Source organism: Triticum aestivum, chromosome 4B, assembly GCF_018294505.1.
Source record: "Triticum aestivum cultivar Chinese Spring chromosome 4B, IWGSC CS RefSeq v2.1, whole genome shotgun sequence".
In the NCBI taxonomy this organism is placed as follows: Eukaryota; Viridiplantae; Streptophyta; class Magnoliopsida; order Poales; family Poaceae; genus Triticum; species Triticum aestivum.
In genome coordinates, this window is record NC_057804.1 from 643,941,098 (window position 1) to 643,959,869 (window position 18,772).

Here is an 18,772-nt window from a genome sequence, read left to right on the forward strand (position 1 = left end):
CGTGTCCTATGACTTACACGTGATCCATGAGCTCAATGTGAAGTCGCTAGTCCATCGGTGATGCACCATCTCTAACCCCGTCATGAAGTATTGCGCTGCGATTGCGCAAGTGGAGAGAAGGTGGCCACCAAGTGTGTTAATCATGGAGATCGTAAGTCTTGCTTCTTTTTTTAGGATGAATACCTAAAAACTACCAAAGACATCACTTGGTGCATTCAGATAGCATCAGCGGATGGAGTTCCTCCGGCACGTCCGCAATCATAAGAGTATCTTGATACGTCTCCGTCGTATCTACTTTTCCAAAAACTTTTGCCCTTGTTTTGGACTCTAACTTGTAAGATTTGAATGGAACTAACCCGGACTGACGCTGTTTTCAGCAGAATTGCCATGATGTTGTTTTATGTGCAGAAAACAAAAGTTCTCGGAATGACCTGAAACTCCACGGAATATCTTATAATAAATAATAAAAAATCATCGCCAAAGATGAAGACCAGGGGGCCCACACCCTGTCCACGAGGGTGGGGGGCGCGCCCCTGCCCCCTGGGCACGCCCCCTACCTCGTGGGCCCCCTGGATGCCCTCCGACACCAACTCCAACTCCATATATTGGCTTTTGGGGAGAAAAAAATCAGAGAGAAAGTTTCATCGCGTTTTACGATACGGAGCCGCCGCCAAGCCCTAATCTCTCTCGGGAGGGCTGATCTGGAGTCCGTTCGGGGCTCTGGAGAGGGGGATTCGTCGCCATCGTCATCATCAACCATCCTCCATCACCAGTTTCATGATGCTCACCGCCGTGTGTGAGTAATTGCATCGTAGGCTTGTTGGACGGTGATGGGTTGGATGAGATTTATCATGTAATCGAGTTAGTTTTGTTAGGGTTTGATCCCTAGTATCCATTATGTTCTGAGATTGATGTTGCTATGACTTTGCTATGCTTAATGCTTGTCACTAGGGCCCGAGTGCCATGATTTCAGATCTGAACCTATTATGTTTTCATGAATATATGTGTGTTCTTGATCCTATCTTGCAAGTCTATAGTCACCTACTATGTGTTATGATCCGGCAACCCCGAAGTGACAATAATCGGGACCACTCCCGGTGATGACCATAGTTTGAGGAGTTCATGTATTCACTATGTGCTAATGCTTTGTTCCGGTTCTCTATTAAAAGGAGGCCTTAATATACCTTAGTTTCCAATAGGACCCCGCTGCCATGGGAGGGTAGGACAAAAGATGTCATGCAAGTTCTTTTCCATAAGTACGTATGACTATTTACGGAATACATGCCTACATTACATTGATGAACTGGAGCTAGTTCTGTGTCACCCTATGTTATGACTGTTACAGGATGAACCACATCCGGCATAATTATCCATCATTGATCCGGTGCCTACGAGTTTTCCATATACTGGTTTACGCTTATTTACTTTTCTGTTGCTACTATTATCATCACTACAAAAATACCAAAAACATTACTTTTGTGGCCTTTACTTTTGTTACCGTTACCACCACTATCATATTACTTTGCTACTAAACACCTTGCTGCAGATACTAAGTTTCCAGGTGTGGTTGAATTGACAACTCAGCTGCTAATACTTGAGAATATTCTTTGGCTCCCCTTGTGTCGAATCAACAAATTTGGGTTGAATACTCTACCCTTGAAAACTGTTGCGATCCCCTATACTTGTGGGTTATCAAGACCTTTTTCTGGCGCCATTGTCGGGGAGCATAGCTCTATTCTTTGAGTCACTTGGGATTTATATCTGCTGGACACTATGAAGAACTTGAAAGACGCTAAGACAACTATTTATCCCTCAACTACGAGGGGAGGTAAGGAACTGCCATCTAGCTCTGCACTTGATTCACCTTCTGTTATAAACAAGCTAGCGACACCTAAACCTGCTTCTGCTATTCGTTCCAATATGTCGCATGTTATTGATGATGCCACTTCTGCTATGCATGATACTTATGATGAAACTACTTCTATGCTTGATACTACTGTGCCTCTTGGTGAATTTCTAGATGAACAAATTTCTAAGTCTAGAGAAAGAGAAATTATTGAAACTGAACACGATGATGTTAGTGATGATGAAAATAGGCCTGCTATTCCTGAGGGTTACCTTTTTAATGCTGAATCTACTGAAGCTATTCTTGCTTGCTAGGATAGTCTTGAACATAATAGGTTGCTAGTTAAATGGAGTAAAGAATCTTTTAGAGGTAGGATGAGACCCGACCCTGCTTTTGCTACTTCACCTATCTGTGTTCCTGATAAGGATTATTATGATTTTTCTATTGATCCAGATATAATTACTTTGGTTGAATCTGATCCTTTTTATGGCTATGAATCTGAAACTGTTGTGGCACATCTTCGTAAGTTAGATGATATAGCTGCCCTGTTTACTAATAATGAGAGATCGCGCTACCTTTATTTACTCAAAATATTTCCGTTCTCATTAAAGGGTGATGCTAAGATATGGTTTAATTCTCTTGATCCTGGTTGTGTGCAAAGTCCCTAGGATATGGTTTATTACTTCTCTGCTAAATATTTCCCTGCTCATAAGAAACAAGCTGCTTTGAGGGATATATATAATTTTGTGCAAATTGAAGAGGAGAGTCTCCCACAAGCTTGGGGAGGCTTCTTAAGTTACTTAATGCTTTGCCTGATCATCCTCTTAAGAAACCTGAAATACTTGATATCTTTTATAATGGACTAACTGATGCTTCCAGAGATTACCTGGATAGTTGTGCTGGTTCTCTTTTCAGGGAAAGAACACCGGATGAAGCTGAAATTCTATTGAATAATATGTTGACAAATGAAAATAATTGGGCACCTCCTGAGCCAACTCCCGAGCCAGCTCCTGAGCCAATTACTGAGCCTATTCCTAAACCAACTCCGAAGAAGAGAGGTGTCCTATTTCTCAGTCCCGAAGATATGCAAGAGGCAAAGAAATCTATGAAAGAAAAAGGTATTAAAGCTGAAGATGTTAAGAATTTACCTCCTATTGAAGAAATACATGGTCTTAATTTACCGCCTGTTGAAGAAGTATATGATCTCAATTACTTATTTAATGAAGAACCTCCCGACATCCCGACACAGGTAGTAAAGGTAAATTCTCTCTACAGATATGATAAAACTGAAGTCCCTCCTACTAAAATTGCTAGTCAGTGCTTGGATGAGTTTGATGACTTTATGTTTAAGCAAGATGACTTTAATGCTTATTTTGGTAGACAATTAAAACAGAATACCTTTATGATTAAACGCTTGAGTGATTATATGGCTAATATTAGAGGTGAACTTAAACTTGTTAGCAAACATGCTTCTATGGTTACCACTCAAGTAGAACAAGTACTTAAAGCTCAGAAAGAAGTGCTTAATGAAATGAATAGTAAGAAAAATGATTATGCTGTTAGAGTGGCTAGTAGAACTGGTAGAATGACTCAGGAACCTTTGTATCCTGAAGGCCACCCTAAGAGAATCGAGCAAGATTCTCAGAGAAATAATATTGATATGCCTAGTTCTTCTAAAAGGAAGAAAAAGAAAAATGATAGAACTGTGCAAACTTCTAGTGAACCTATTGCTGAACCACCTGATAATCCAAATGATATCTCTATGTCTGATGCTAAAACACAATCTGATAATGATCATGAACCTAGTAAAAACGTTAATGATGATGTTCATGATGATGCTCAACCTAGTAATGATAATGATGTAGAAGTTGAACCTGCTGTTGATCTTGATAACCCACAATCAAAGAATCAGCATTATGATAAAAGAGACTTTGTTGCTAGGAAACATGGTAAAAAAAAGAGAACCATGGGTTCAGAAACCCATGCCTTTTCCTCCCAAACCATCCAAGAAAAAGGATGATGAGGATTTTGAGCGCTTTGCTGAAATGATTAGACCTATCTTTTTGCGTATGCGTTTAACTGATGTGCTCAAAACAAATCCTTATTCTAAGTGTATGAAGGATATTATTACTAATAAAAGAAAGATACCTGAAGCTGAAATTTCCACCATGCTTGCTAATTACATTTTTAAGGGTGGAGTACCAAAGAAACTTGGAGATCCTGGAATACCTACTATACCATGCTCCATTAAAGGAAATTATGTTAAAACTGCTTTATGTGATCTTGGAGCCGGTGTTAGTGTTATGCCTCTCTCTTTATATCGTAGACTTGACTTGAATAAGTTGACACCTACTGAAATATCTTTGCAAATGGCTGATAAATCAACTGCTATACCTGTCGGTATTTGTCAGGATGTGCCTGTTGTGGTTGCAAACGTCACTATTTTAACGGACTTTGTTATTCTTGATATTCCCGAGGATGATAGTATGTCTATTATTCTTGGAAGACCTTTCCTTAATACTGCAGGGGCTGTTATTGATTGCAACAAAGGCAATGTCACTTTTCATGTTAATGGTAATGAGCATACGGTACACTTTCCGAGGAAACAACCTCAAGTTTATAGTGTCAACTCTATTGGAAAAATTCCATCGATTATATTTGGAGGTTTTGAATTTCCTCTCCCTACTGTCAAGAAGAAATATGATATACTTATTATTGGGGATGTCCATATCCCCGTTGAGGTAACATAGTGTTATTCGAAATTTCTCCGGTTCCATGATTATCGGAATGAGTTTGTTAACAAGACTTGATCAACCTTGTTAGTGGATTCTTTTTGATGAGCATGAGATGGATGAAACTAGAAGCACAACCTTCTGTACCCTCTTTATATTTTCTGATTTTTAGTAGAAATAAAGTAAAATAGTACTTTTCTGTCTGTCTCCTGACTTATCCGTACAATATAAAAATATCCTGAAAATAAAAGTCCTTAGATACCATGCCAATTTTATATGATCTTTTCGGGAATATTTAAGAATTTACTATGCAAAAATCACCGTGGGGGGAGCTGCCACCTGGCCACGAGGGTGGAGGGCGCGCCCTACCCCCCTGGGCGCGCCCCCCTCCCTCGTGGGCCCACGGTGGCCCTCCTCCAGTTATCCCTGCACCCATCTTCTTCCTCTGTCTCACACAAACCCGAAAAACCAACTCAAGCATGAATTCCAGCCCCGTTGTTGTGATTTTCGATCTCCTTGCTCAAAGCACCTCTCGCAAAACTGCTTGGGCAGATTGTTCATTGGTATGTGACTCCTCCATTGGTCCAATTAGTTTTTGTTCTAGTGCTTTATTCATTGCAAATTTGTGCTGCATAGGTGACCATGTTCTTGAGCTTGCATGTCAAATTTATTTGGTTCCAAGTAGTTCTAATGCTTTATATAGGCTCTAGGCACTTGTGGGAGTTGTTACTATAGATTTTATTGAAGTTGGTTAACTTTTATTTGAAGTTACTAAAAATTTCAGAATTATTTTTCAGAGAAAACAATATGTTTAGGTGGATGTTCCAAGGTGGTTCTTCAAGGAAGCAAGGTCCCAGGCTTGCAATGCGTGATGGTGACGAGGAACCACCAAGAGACGCTCCCGTGAGGCCCTGTGAATGGTCTTCAGAAAATTTTATGAATCAAGTGGGAATTAAAGAAGAATTCTACGCATATTTGCGTAATGCCGGTCTTGAGGACTTTGAAGCTGATAAATGCCCCCAGTATCATTACCTCACAAGTTCATTTGTGGGGAGGTTTGATTTTTCATCTTCGCGTAATTCTCCTTCAGTCATGTTTGACCTTTATGACAAATCTTATACCATGGAATTAGAAGATTTCACTCTTGCATGCAAAGTTCCATCTTGGGGTAATGTCAGGGATCCCCCTAAATCCGAATATAGAGACTTTCTTGCTAGAATAACTATGGGGGAATCTAGAGATATAACACAAGCCACTATAGGGAGCATTCACTTTCCTGCTATACATTATTTTGCTCTCTTTATTGGTAGATGCATAAATGCTAAGGATGAAGCATGTCACATGTGTGCCCCTGATCTCAGCATTCTCAGAAGCGCTGTGTTAGGGGACCAAGCTTATCATATGGGAGCCATTGTAGCTCGTAGGTTGCATCTTAATAGACGTAACAGATATTTCTTTGGAGGAATTTATGCAACCCGCTTAGCTAGTTTTCTTGATATAGACATTCGTGAGGGTGATATGGAGTTACCCCCTTCTTATTTAGATCTTGATTCTATGTTTTCTCACCAGTTCATTGAGAGGACTGGACCACCTTTTCAGTATCGACTAATCTTTAACAAACGACATGTAGTCCATATTGCTCTTCCTGCTCCTGCCTTCTTTGATTTTCAGACAAAAGGGAGATATATTATTACCAGAGAGGAGGCAGATGAGTATGAGAGAAGAGCGGAGGCTGCTCGACGCCACGCTGCAGCTCAGGAGGCGATAGCCACTTCATCACAGTATGACCCCAGCTACACATACGGATATTCACCAGACCATCCCTGGCAATAGACCAACTTAGGCTAAAAGCCTAAGCTTGGGGGAGTATGTATTTCCCACTGACATTACATTCATGTTCACACACACTCATTGCTAGATGTCGGTGCTCATACTCTTTCACTGTAATATCCATGCTAGTTTATTTTCTTTTTCCTGCTTTCTTCTTGTGTGTTTGATAAACCTTAAGAAAAAAATAAAAAAATTAGTTAGTCTACTTTCCTTGCTTGTAGTAGAATTAAAAAGAAAACCCAAAAATATTTCCCATTCTTCTTTTGCTTGTTGGGAGCTTTCCCATGTAAATACTTTTTTATTTCTTTTCCTTTCTTTGGGGGTCGAGAAGACTATATTGAAAACGCTTAGTGGCTCTTATATGCATTATTGTTTATCTAACTTAGAGCCCATATTACTTGTCTTCTCTCTTGAGTTGAATGCTTGCAAATTCCAGCTTAGTCCAATGCACGTGCACTCTTATTATTATACACTTCGCTCGGTCGTGCAAGTGAAAGACAATAATGATGATATATGATGGACTTATTGGGATGAGAAAAGCTGGTATGAACTCGACCTCTCTTGTTTTTGTAAATATGATGATTCATCGTTCTTGATTCAGTTATTATGAAGTAAACATATTTGCAATGACATTTAGAGATTATAGTTGCTTGTGCCATGCTTGATTAGCTATGAGTTATAATGGTTTACCTTGCATGCCAACATGCTATTAGAATGATTATGATATGGTATGATGGGATGGTATCCTCCTTTGAATGAATTGAGTGACTCGACTTGGCACATGTTCACGCATGTAGTTGAATCAAATCAATATAGCCTTCATGATATTTATGTTCATGGTGGATTATATTCTACTCATGCTTGTATTCGGTGTAAATTAATTTTAATGCATGTTTACGACTGTTGTCGCTCTCTCAGTTGGTCGCTTCCCAGTCTTTTGCTAGCCTTCACCTGCACTAAGCGAGAATACTGCTTGTGCATCCAAACTCCTTAAACCCCAAGTTGTTCCATATGAGTCCACTATACCTTCCTATATGCGGTATCTACCTGCCGTTCCAAGTAAATTTGTATGTGCCAAACTCCAAACCTTCAAATAAAATTCTATTTTATATGCTCGAACAGCTCATGTGCAACTAGGGCTGCCTATATATTTCATGCTAGGTGGGTTATTCTCAAGAGGAGTGGACTCCGCTCCTCATTCACGAGAAAGGGACGGTAACCGGGATGACCAGTCCCATGATCCAAAAAGATCAAAGCAAATCAAAATAATTAAACAAAGCTCCCCCTAGGACCCGTTGAATATTGGAGGCACTCGTTGTTTCGAGCAAGCCATGGATTGATGCTTGTGGATGAGGGGGAGTATAAACCTTTACCATTCTGTTTGGGAACTGCCTATAATGCGTGTAGTATGGAAGATACAGCCATCTCATAGTTGTTGCATTGACAGTGAAAGTATGACGCTCAAAATATAATTTATCTCTATTTCAAAATTGAGCTCTAGCACCTCTATAAATCCATGCTTCCCTCTGTGAAGGGCCTATCTATTTACTTTTATGTTGAGTCATCACCCTTCTTATTAAAAAGCACCCGCTGGAGAGCACGCTGTCGTTTGCATTCATTATAATTGGTTTATTTTGGGTATGACTTGACTGGATCTCTTTTACCATGAATTACAATGTTTAGTCAGTCCTTGATCTTTAAAGGTGCTCTGCATTTACGGTCTCAGAAAGGGCTAGCGAGATACCATTTTGTTATATCATGTTATGATTATTTTGAGAAAGTGTTGTCATCCGAGTTTTGTTATTATAGCTCGCTAGCTGATTATGCTATTGATATGAGTAATTGTGAGACCTATGTGTTATTGTGAGTATGGTTAGTTCATAATAATTACTAAAACTTGAATGCTGGCTTTTCATGTTTACAACAACAAGAGCAAACAGAGTTTGTAAAAGTTTTTCTTTTTCTCTTTCAGTTTGTCAACTGAATTGCTTGAGGACAAGCAAGAGTTTAAGCTTGGGGGAGTTGATACGTATCCGTCGTATCTACTTTTCCAAACACTTTTGCCCTTGTTTTGAACTCTAACTTGTATGATTTGAATGGAACTAACCCAGACTGACGCTGTTTTCAGCAGAATTGCCATGATGTTGTTTTATGTGCAGAAAATAAAAGTTCTCGGAATGACCTGAAACTCCACGGAATATCTTATACTAAATAATAAAAAATCCTCGCCAAAGATGAAGACCAGGGGCCCACACCCTGTCCACGAGGGTGGGGGCGTGCCCCTCCCCCTTGGGCGCGCCCCCTACCTCGTGGGCCCCCTGGATGCCCTCCGACGCCAACTCCAACTCCATATATTGGCTTTCGGGGAGAAAAAAATCAGAGAGAAAGTTTCATCACATTTTACGATACGGAGCCGCCGCCAAGCCCTAATCTCTCTCGGGAGGGCTGATCTGGAGTCCGTTCGGGGCTTCAGAGAGGGGGATTCGTCGTCGTCGTCATCATCAATCATCCTCCATCACCAATTTCATGATGCTCACCGTCGTGCGTGAGTAATTGCATCGTAGGCTTGTTGGACGGTGATGGGTTGGATGGGATTTATCATGTAATCGAGTTAGTTTTGTTAGGGTTTGATCCCTAGTATCCATTATGTTCTGAGATTGATGTTGCTATGACTTTGCTATGCTTAATGCTTGTCACTAGGGCCCGAGTGCCATGATTTCAGATCTGAACCTATTATGTTTTCATGAGTATATGTGTGTCATTTTTGATCCTATCTTGCAAGTCTATAGTCACCTACTATGTGTTATGATCCGGCAACCTCAAAGTGACAATAATCGGGACCACTCCCGATGATGACCATAGTTTGAGGAGTTCATGTATTCACTATGTGCTAATGCTTTGTTCCGGTTCTCTATTAAAAGGAGGCCTTAATATCCCTTAGTCTCCAATAGGACCCCGCTGCCACGGGAGGGTAGGACAAAAGATATCATGCAAGTTCTTTTCCATAAGCACGTATGACTATTTACGGAATACATGCCTACATTACATTGATGAACTGGAGCTAGTTCTGTGTCACCCTATGTTATGACTGTTACATAATGAACCACATCCGTCATAATTATCCATCATTGATTCGGTGCCTACGAGTTTTCCATATACTGGTTTACGCTTATTTACTTTTCCGTTGCTACTGTTATCATCACTACAAAAATACCAAAAACATTACTTTTGCTGCCTTTACTTTTGTTACCGTTACCACCACTATCATATTACTTTGCTACTAAACACCTTGCTGTAGATACTAAGTTTTCAGGTGTGGTTGAATTGACAACTCAGCTGCTAATACTTGAGAATATTCTTTGGCTCGCCTTGTGTCGAATCAACAAATTTGGGTTGAATACTCTACCCTCGAAAACTGTTGCGATCCCCTATACTTGTGGGTTATCATATCTTCATTTCGTTCGTAAGTTTTGCTTTTTGTTGCTCTACATATTGGCAAGTTCATTGGTTCACTCAATTTTATAAGCTTTGGCTGATCCAGTTTATAAGGGAAACTGGATCGAAAACCTAAATAAGTTGATCACGTTTATGAGAAAAATCGGGCCGAAAATCATAAAGGTAACAAGGTTACAGAAGAAGAGAAAAAAAAATTGACACCCAGGAGAAGGCACGACTTAGCTAGCATGCAGAAAGATTAACACCACAAGAGACACAAGTAGATGACTATCGTTGAATTTGGAAATATGAATGCAAAAATCTTGTTGAAGATTCGGTTATCTCGGATGTAATGTTCGTGGAGGAGTCCGGATCAGTATGTGGACAAATAGCGTGCTCGTTTTAGAGGTGCAGGTTGAAAATGCACTAATGATACAGTATGTTGAGACGAGTACGCATTTGGTGCCACTGTATTGGTCCGGAGACGTTCCTAGAACGCGCACCCACTTGTACGATTGTACTGCCCGGCTGAGTAACTCGTCCGGACATTCCACGACGAGGAACGATCAAGATCGATCAGACATTGCTGCAGAAAAGAAGCATCGATCAGACATCCAGACATGGAGACTGTAGTGAACTGGAGCGTCGTGGCACGCGTCTGTCGAGCCGGCCGGGGACCAGCGCGTCCTCTCCGGCACGGCGTGCTGCAGTGCCGCCGCATGGAGGCAGCATGGGAAGCAGCTACAGGTAGCGGGGACGCGAGCTGGTTGGCGGTTGGTTGGTTGCCGGCGGGGTGCATCCCCGGCGGATTTAATCCGGTAGGCCGCGAGGTGTCTCCGTCGGCAGGGGAGCGAGGCGTGGTCCAAGCACGGGAACGAACGGCAACACCCATGAATTCGCGTGCACACCCCATCAATTCGCCCTCGTTCCCCCGATCAGGTTGATTGATCGCCGCCCCGTTACCATGGATGACCGGGGTTCGGAAAGGGACCGGTCGGCGGCGACGAAGACACAGTCGCCGTCGGGCGTCGCGCGTCATGGTGGCTGCTTCCACGCCCAAGTCGCAGCCGTGGCTGCGCCAAAACAGTGTTAGGCTGGTTGTAATGAGGAGTATCATATACTAGTATCATAGTATCATATAGTACTCTATTTATTGTCATGCATGACACAAAATTGCATAGCATTTAATATGATACGGTATCATGATATGATACTACACCCTCTCTTTCTTCATTTAATACTATGACACCTCATCAAAATAGCTTAGTTGGCATGCATGATACTAGCTATGATACTACCATTACGACCAGCATTACTAGTAGTAACTAGCAAGTAGCAACATCAACGAAAATAAAGAATGTCGGTCTACTTCAAAGTCAAAAGTTGTTGTTAATTCCTACCGCTGACGTCTGAATGCTGATTTCCTTTCCCCAGCGGGAACGGGAGAAAAGCAACAGCCGCCACGGCAAACATAAATCAAATATTATTGTCTATTGGGTTCGACGGGACTAGAGTACTAGACTAGAGGTTGCTCTCCTAGCCGGCGGTTTTGTATGAAACCAGGCATTTGACTCCCTCGTGCAATTTACACATAAAACCATAATTTTATTTAAAAATTGCCATTTATCAATGCTGATTAAATCGGTATACGAAATTAAGAAAGAAACTAGAGACCAATGTCACGACCGCCGGCATCCCTAAAAGTCCGTGGCAAACCTACGAACCATATAGAAAAAAAGTACGAGCAAAACAAACTTGGAATTTAAGAATGAGTGTGGTACCCAAAGACAACACCGCCAGAAAATAATAATTTATCATGGGCATACCTCGGGTCTAACCACAAGGTCAAACTTCAGGTTATTATTAGGAAGCTTCTAACCAATACAATCAACGAATATACGGCATCTATACATCAATGCTACTGGCTTCCGACATGAAAACAACCCTTGGCTCACTAGTCTTGAGGCCACCACGCTAATGCCCATACCACTAGGAAGCGGGGAGCCGCATCCAGCACACTCAGGCATATTTATGTTAAGACGCACCGCCTCGAAACGGCCCATTTCGGCTGCCAAGGCCACAAACTGCAGTTCCCATGAACCCATGTGCCGCCACAAAAGGTCTCACATAGTAGCCCCATCGCCACTATGACAAGTTGACAATCACTGACAACAACGACACCAAGAAGGAAGGGCGGAAGAGAGCGGCTCGGTTCTTTGTCTATCATGCACATGTTTCTCTGCATTGGATCTAGAACAAGGGCGCCGTGCCACACCTTCACATTGTTGCTTCAATCACTATTATGGCCCCGAGAAACCCCGTTGTTCCCACCTACTGCACATGATTCATCAGCATGCCTCCTCTAACAACGTCAACGAGGAAGCCAAGAGGGGAGGATAGGTACATCGTGTATATGAAATAAATCCCATAGTTTAAAATAATATTTCATATGCATTTTCTTTCGAAGCAAGTATTTCCGAAAAAAAGTACATTATGTATATGAAAAATGTTCAACGTGTATCAAAAGGATGTTCCACACGTATACAAAAAATGTACAATCCGTATTGAAAAAATTAGACATATCTTAAAAAAAAGACAAAAAAAAAGGATGGAGCACGGTGAAGAAAAGCAGAAAAAAACGGTAAAGAAAGAACAAAAAATGAAAAATCCAATAATGACAACATAGAGAAAATAGATAGTCTAGCCAAAGGCGCTAGAGTACAGGGCTGGCCCACGCCATTGAGCCCATAGGAAAGACCGAGTTACGACTCGTAACGGGTGAAAACAGGGAGATTCTATTTGTCGCCCGCCGGCGGCAAACAGCAGTGGCTCGGCCTCAGGGCCTGTGATTCGCCAGCCCAATTCGCGGCAGCGAGTTCGCTGCTTCGTTTTTTTCGTTCGTTTCTTCTGTTGCTTTTTTGTTTCCTTTTATCTTTTCTGTTTTTACATTGTTTAATTTTCAATTTTTCTTTCTGGTTTTCCATTTATTTCCCCCCTTTTTGATTAATACATTAAGAAACTATTCCATTGTGTATTTTTTGTTTTTTCATTAATATGATAAACAATCTGTGTTTCTTATGTATTTTTCTTTTTCCTTTTTTTTGTATTATATAAGTTTTCATCCTGTATTAAAAAATATAAATAATATATTTAAGAAATTGTTCAACATATATTCATAAAATGTTCAACATATTTAAAAACAAATTCATTGTGTACTTAAGTACTGTTCAGCATATATCATAAAAATGTTCAATGTGGATTAAAAATTGTTCAGTGTATATCAGAAAACTATTCAATGTGTATTTGAAAATTGTTCAACGTATAGTGTTCAATGTATATTTAAAAAATTAAGCATATGTAAATTATAAATGTTCAGAATTTGAAAATTTTGTTTCACTTTTAGAATAATTAGTTATGTTTTTATTTATTTTAATTTTTGACAATTGTTCACGTTTTGAAGTTTGTTTGTATTTCAAAATTTGTTCACAATTTTCATACATTATTCGTATTATCTAAGAAAAAATGGTCGCATGTTTTCAAAGAAACATTGATAATCTTTAAAAAAATGTACTTTAACTTTAGCGCTGCGTTTTACGACACCTTAGTCGCCATCTCGACTGGTAAGTGACGCTGCTGACCAGTGTGAGGTCGGCAATTCGACTCCCCACATGTATTATTTTATTTTTCGTGAAATATAAATTTGCTAGACGTCTGCGAATGGGCCGACCCGTTTGCACGCCTCTTCAGCGAAAGCTCGACTATTGGACGCATGCGGGCATCCAATAGGAGCTCTTTATGAAATAGCCTCGTGGGCAAGAAATTGTGTGTGTGTGTGTGTAATATCTCACCTTTATCAAGCCCACATAGGCTCTCTTTTTGGGTAGGCTCACTTCCCTTTTTTTTAAAGATATCTATAACTTTTTTTCAAACGTGCCAACTTTGTTTTGAACACAGTATAGACGCAAGCGCTCATATACACGCGCATACACTCACCCTTATGAATGTACACACACAATGCTTGGATCAAAGATCCCAAAAATTAGAAAGTAACTTCCAAAACTAAGAATTTCAATAAAGCCTCTCACATACACCTTCTATATGGTAATAAATTTTGGAAGGCGGAATTCTACCAAGGCATCAAGAAAGGCACTACACCGGTAGAGGTTTTAGAGAGCCCCTTTAGTCGCCCACCTATTAATATGGGAAGCCTTCAACTGTGAATGAACTTGGGACGGGATGATCCCCTAGAAGTGCAAATTGTCGAACCACAAGGTCTTCACTGTAGAGCCAAGGAAAGATTCTAGTTCAACAAAAAATCAAACTAACAAAAGCACTAAGACACACTGACAAAAACTAAACAGATCGAAAAGGCCGGTCCTGCAAGGACAAATATTCTCAACCCGCAAGAACAATTGCACCGAACATGCAGAGAAACCATAGATCTAGTTCCGAGGCGTAGCCCGGTAAAGCATCGCCACAATAAGGCACGGGGAGATAATAATGTTTGTGAAGTTTTGAACTCTCGGAAGGAAGTGAACTCATGGAATAAAGCATTGCCACAACTAGGGCACGGGGACATAATAACGTTTGTGAAGTGTGAACTCTTGGAAGGAAGTGAACTCATGGAATAAAGCATCGCCACAACTAGGGCATGGGGAGATAATAACGTTTGTGAAGTGTGAACTCTTGAAATGAAGTGAACTCTCGGAATAAAGCATCACCACAACTAGGGCACGAGGAGATAATAACGTTTGTGAATTTCAAATTTGATGCACCTTGTGTGTTTCGAGGTACAATATTTTCCTTTTTGGAGTTAATAACGATCGATGCACAGTTGCCCTATAAAAAGGATCAATGCAAAGTGTTTTCATCGCACAAACGATGGATGCAAAGTGTTTGATCTCACAAATGTTGCGTCGAACGTGCAATTTTATCTCAGCAAACGCTTACATTACATGTAACAAACAACAATGTGTATGTAACCAGTCCACAAAACAATCCCTAGAAGAAATAAACAAGAAATCCCATGCATCTCCCAAGCCGCAGGGTCCACCCACCACGGCACGAAGGAAGCATGAATGAATGGATCAACGGATGGAGTGCATATGCTTAATCTCTGGGTCGTCCTGGTCTCCACCCCTCCTCCTGAATCTTGAGCCCCATGTACCTGTTGGACCCAGTTTCATCATCCAAACACATGCAAAAAATGACCAGGAAACGTACGTCGACACACATATTTGAATTTCGTGGGAGTAAATCGGATGCAGGAGAAGAAGAGTTGAAGCACAAGTCCGACCTGCCGAGCATCATGACGGTGGCCTGCGGGTTGGTGCCGGGGGAGTACTTGAAGGTGGAGCTGTCGACGACGCGGAGGCCGGCGACGCCGATGACGCGGTAGTCCGGGTCGACGACGGGCCCGACGTGGCAGCCGCCGTGGTAGTGCCAGATGGTCATGACGGTGTCCCGGCAGTACTGCTGCAGCGGGCGCGTGTCCCGGGGGTGCCGGGGCAGCAGGTTGAGGAACTTGGCCAGCGCGGCGCAGTCGAAGGCGGCGTCCATGGCGCTCGCGTTCGCGTAGGTGAAGCGGGAGAAGGCCCGCGACCGCACCACCCGCTCGATGGTCTGGATCCCGCCCACGCACCGCTCCACGTCCCTCGGGTCCCGGAAGTAGTTGAAGGTCACCGCCGGGTTGGCGTGCGGGTCCGTCGACCGCAGCTCCACGTGCCCCGTCGAGAGCGGCCCCAGGATCTTCTCCAGGATGAAGCCGCCCCGGAACGCCCGCCGGTCCAGCCCCTGCATCACCTCCGCCGCCCGCCTCATCGCCTCCGGCGTCCTCTCCCTCGGCGGCAGCGTCCCCAGCTGCCCCGTCTGTTATCGGTCATTCACGCACACGTACTAGTTAATTAAGGGCACCGTCGAGGCATCGATGGCATTGCCATTGCCACGTTTGGAGTTAGTATGGAGAAGGTGTCGGTCAATAGTCAATACCATGGGGGAGAACATGCCGAAGGAGTGGCCGCGGCGGCGGGAGTGGAGGGGGATGCCGAACTGGGAGCCGCTGACGCCCTCGATGAAGCTGCCGAAGCGGGTGACGCCGACGACCTGGACCAGGGAGAGCGCGACGGGGACGGGGGACGGGACGAACACCGAGTTCATGGGGTTGTCGGCCACGCCCTGCCCGACCATGGGGCGGTCCACCACGGCGCGGACGCCGTGTTTCTCCAGGTGCGCGCGCGGGCCGACGCCGCTCAGCATCAGCAGCTGCGGGCTCCCCAGCGTCCCTGCCGCCAGGATCACCTCGCTCCTCCCCACGCCCCGCAGGTACACGCGGTGCTGCACCCCCATCGGGTCCGTGAACACCACCCCGTACGCCACCGGGCTCGCCGACCCCTCTGCATTTAAATGTGGCTCAGACCAATATCGACTTGCATACGTACATGCATGGGGCATAGCGTGCACTGCATGTGCGCACCTCTGCGCCGGAAGAGGATCTGCGACACGGTGGCGTGCAGGAACACGGTGAGGCGCCTGGGGTTGGCGCTGCGGAGGAAGTCGGCGGCGGTGTGGCGGCGGCCGGCGCTGTCGAAGATGGTGCCACCGATCTTGGTGCCGGGGACGTGGTCGACGGTGTAGCCGTTGTCCGGGGTGACGCCGGCCTGGAGGAGGCCCTCGCGGAGCGCGCACTGCCAGCGCGGCACGTCCGGGCGGAACACCAGCTCGCGCTCCACCCACCGGTACGACGCGTTCACCAGGCGCGCGTCCCACCCGGCGGCGCGCACGTACTCGCTGCTGGCGCGCGTGTAGAAGCCGGCGTTGAGGCAGCTCCCGCCGCCGAGCACGCGCGCGCGGGCGTTGACGACGCCGTCCTCCGACACGAACCGCTGCGCCGGCGACCGGGGCGACGTGTCCGCCAGCGCGTCCGCGAAGTGGTACTCGCTGGACACGTTGCGGTTGCCGTACGGGTAGCCGCCGCGCTCGAGGAGGAGCACGCGCGAGCGCTCCGACAGCGTCGCCGCCAGCGGGCAGCCCGCCGTGCCGCCGCCGACCACGATGTAGTTGTAGTGGGACACCAGCGGCGCGTCCCGCGCGTGCCGCACGAACCTGAAGTTGTACCTCTGCCTCTCCGCCTCCTCGCCGGCAGCTTCCTCTCCCTGCTGCTGCGAGGCGGCGAGTCTGATCCAAAATGAGCCAAGAACCGTCGCGACGACGACTAGCACCACCGGTAAGCCGTGAAGGCCAGGCGCCGCCATGAATTTCGTCAGGGTAATCTAGCTTCGCCATTGCTGGTAAACCTCTGGTTCTGTTTATATAGATAGACGGGGATCGTGATTCGAGTTCGATTAGATAAAGAGTAGTTGCCAATTAGGGGTGCAGATGCGGGCTGATTGATTCCTAGCTAGTGCAAAGATGAGCTCCGAGGGATCCGGACGAGCGATGATAGAAAGAACAGAGGCGTCATGGGGATCCTTTGCATGCAGGCTAAAGTAATTAGCCTTTTTTTAATGGCGAGCGAGTGTTGTCGTCTGTTTTTTTTAACAGAAGGTTAAGAACTCCGCGTCAATCGATGCATACAGCCATCTTTATTTATTATTCAACATAGCTCTAACAAGAACATACTCACAGCCACCCGAAGCCACCAGTCACACCTACATAAGTTGATAGTGGAGTGTTCTCACTCCCCATATCTAAAACCGGTGCCATCGCCGACCATCCACATAACGTATCGAAACCCACAGCCGGTGCAGCAGACCAAAAGCATACACCACATGCACACGTTTTAGACGGCGCCATCATCATCGAACCGCTGACCCATCTTCAAGAGAGAGATCTGCATAATCCTTGCCAGTCCGTCCATCCGTCAATGCCACCACGGTGCCACCACCACGCGCTCGTCCGTCCAGACGCGAAGATTCTGGAAGATCTGTTGTGCGTAGCACCTGCCGACCAGGCATGACACAGCGTAGCACCTATCGGCCAAGCATGACTTGACATCTCCACCGAAAGCTCCGTGCAATACGAAGCCGCTCCACCTCCTGCCTCTGTATTCCAGCTTTGCTCCACAAATGATGCTCCCAAGAGAGAAAACAACACTGCAGTACCATCATCGTCCGATCTGGAAGACCAGATTCTAGGGTTTCCCCCGGAGCAGCACGAGTGGGTCGACAGTAATTACACGACGATGCCTTCATCAAGGTAACGACACAGAACACCGCCATCGCCTGCAATCGTCTTGGTTTACACCGGCAACTATGTCTTCTCGACTCGCAGCCGAAACTAGATGGCGTATCTCGAGATCTGACCATCCAGCCTCGGGCCGACCACCTCTGACGGAAGAGATGGCCACCACCGCCAGCGGCATTGGCCAGATCAGATCTGACCGGAGGCGCCGCCGACCAGTCACCCATGGCCACATCCCCCTCCTGATCCGTCCTCCCCACGAAGCCGCTAGAGATCGAAGGGCGAAGATCAAAGGGCGATCCCGCGCCGCAAGTCCCTACAAACCGCGGGGCTGCAGCCTAGATCCCCGTCGTCCCCATCACCGGTGGCACTTGGCTTAGCCGGCACACGTCTCTGGGACGATGCGGTGGAGGAGAAAGGGGAGGGGGCGACGGCCGGGGCGATGGGGTTGGCCCCCTGATCGCCCTGGAGGAAGCGATGTGTGTTGTCGTCTGATGCAGAAGAGATTCAGTGGACGTTACCTTCATATTGGATGTACCTTCTTTTTTTCGCGAGAATATCTGGATGTACCTTGCTCCTGGTTGATCTTGCCCTTAGTGTCATGCTGGGATTCTCGGAAAGGAAAATTACTATCATAACAGCAACTCTAGCACAGTGACATATCGGGTCGGTTGATATAATAACCGTCATAAAACGGAATGGAGTTTGTCCATCAGAACAGATTCAATGGAACTCCAACGTAGATTCCCGC

At 44.8% G+C, this 18,772-nt stretch overlaps 1 protein-coding gene across 1 annotated transcript; it reads right to left on the minus strand.

The window, feature by feature from the left end:
- Positions 1 to 14,752: 14,752 nt before the first annotated feature.
- LOC123089562 (protein HOTHEAD) lies at positions 14,753 to 17,126 on the minus strand. Its single transcript, XM_044511210.1, has 4 exons — positions 16,316 to 17,126; positions 15,832 to 16,235; positions 15,140 to 15,711; positions 14,753 to 15,010 (listed from the first exon to the last, which is right to left on the minus strand). The coding sequence occupies exons 1-4, from the start codon at positions 17,091 to 17,093 to the stop codon at positions 14,953 to 14,955; spliced, it is 1,812 nt and encodes a 603-aa protein (XP_044367145.1). The 5' UTR covers positions 17,094 to 17,126; the 3' UTR covers positions 14,753 to 14,952.
- Positions 17,127 to 18,772: the final 1,646 nt, after the last annotated feature.

Bases quoted from the DNA above. Each gene is read 5' to 3' on its own strand.
- LOC123089562 (XM_044511210.1), bottom strand. From the start codon at position 17,093: ATGGCGGCGCCTGGCCTTCACGGCTTACCGGTGGTGCTAGTCGTCGTC. The intron at 15,712-15,831 runs GTATTGACTATT...GACCGATAACAG, and splicing joins TCGGCATGTTCTCCCCCATG to ACGGGGCAGCTGGGGACGCT. The intron at 15,011-15,139 runs GTCGGACTTGTG...TGGGTCCAACAG, and splicing joins ACCGTCATGATGCTCGGCAG to GTACATGGGGCTCAAGATTC.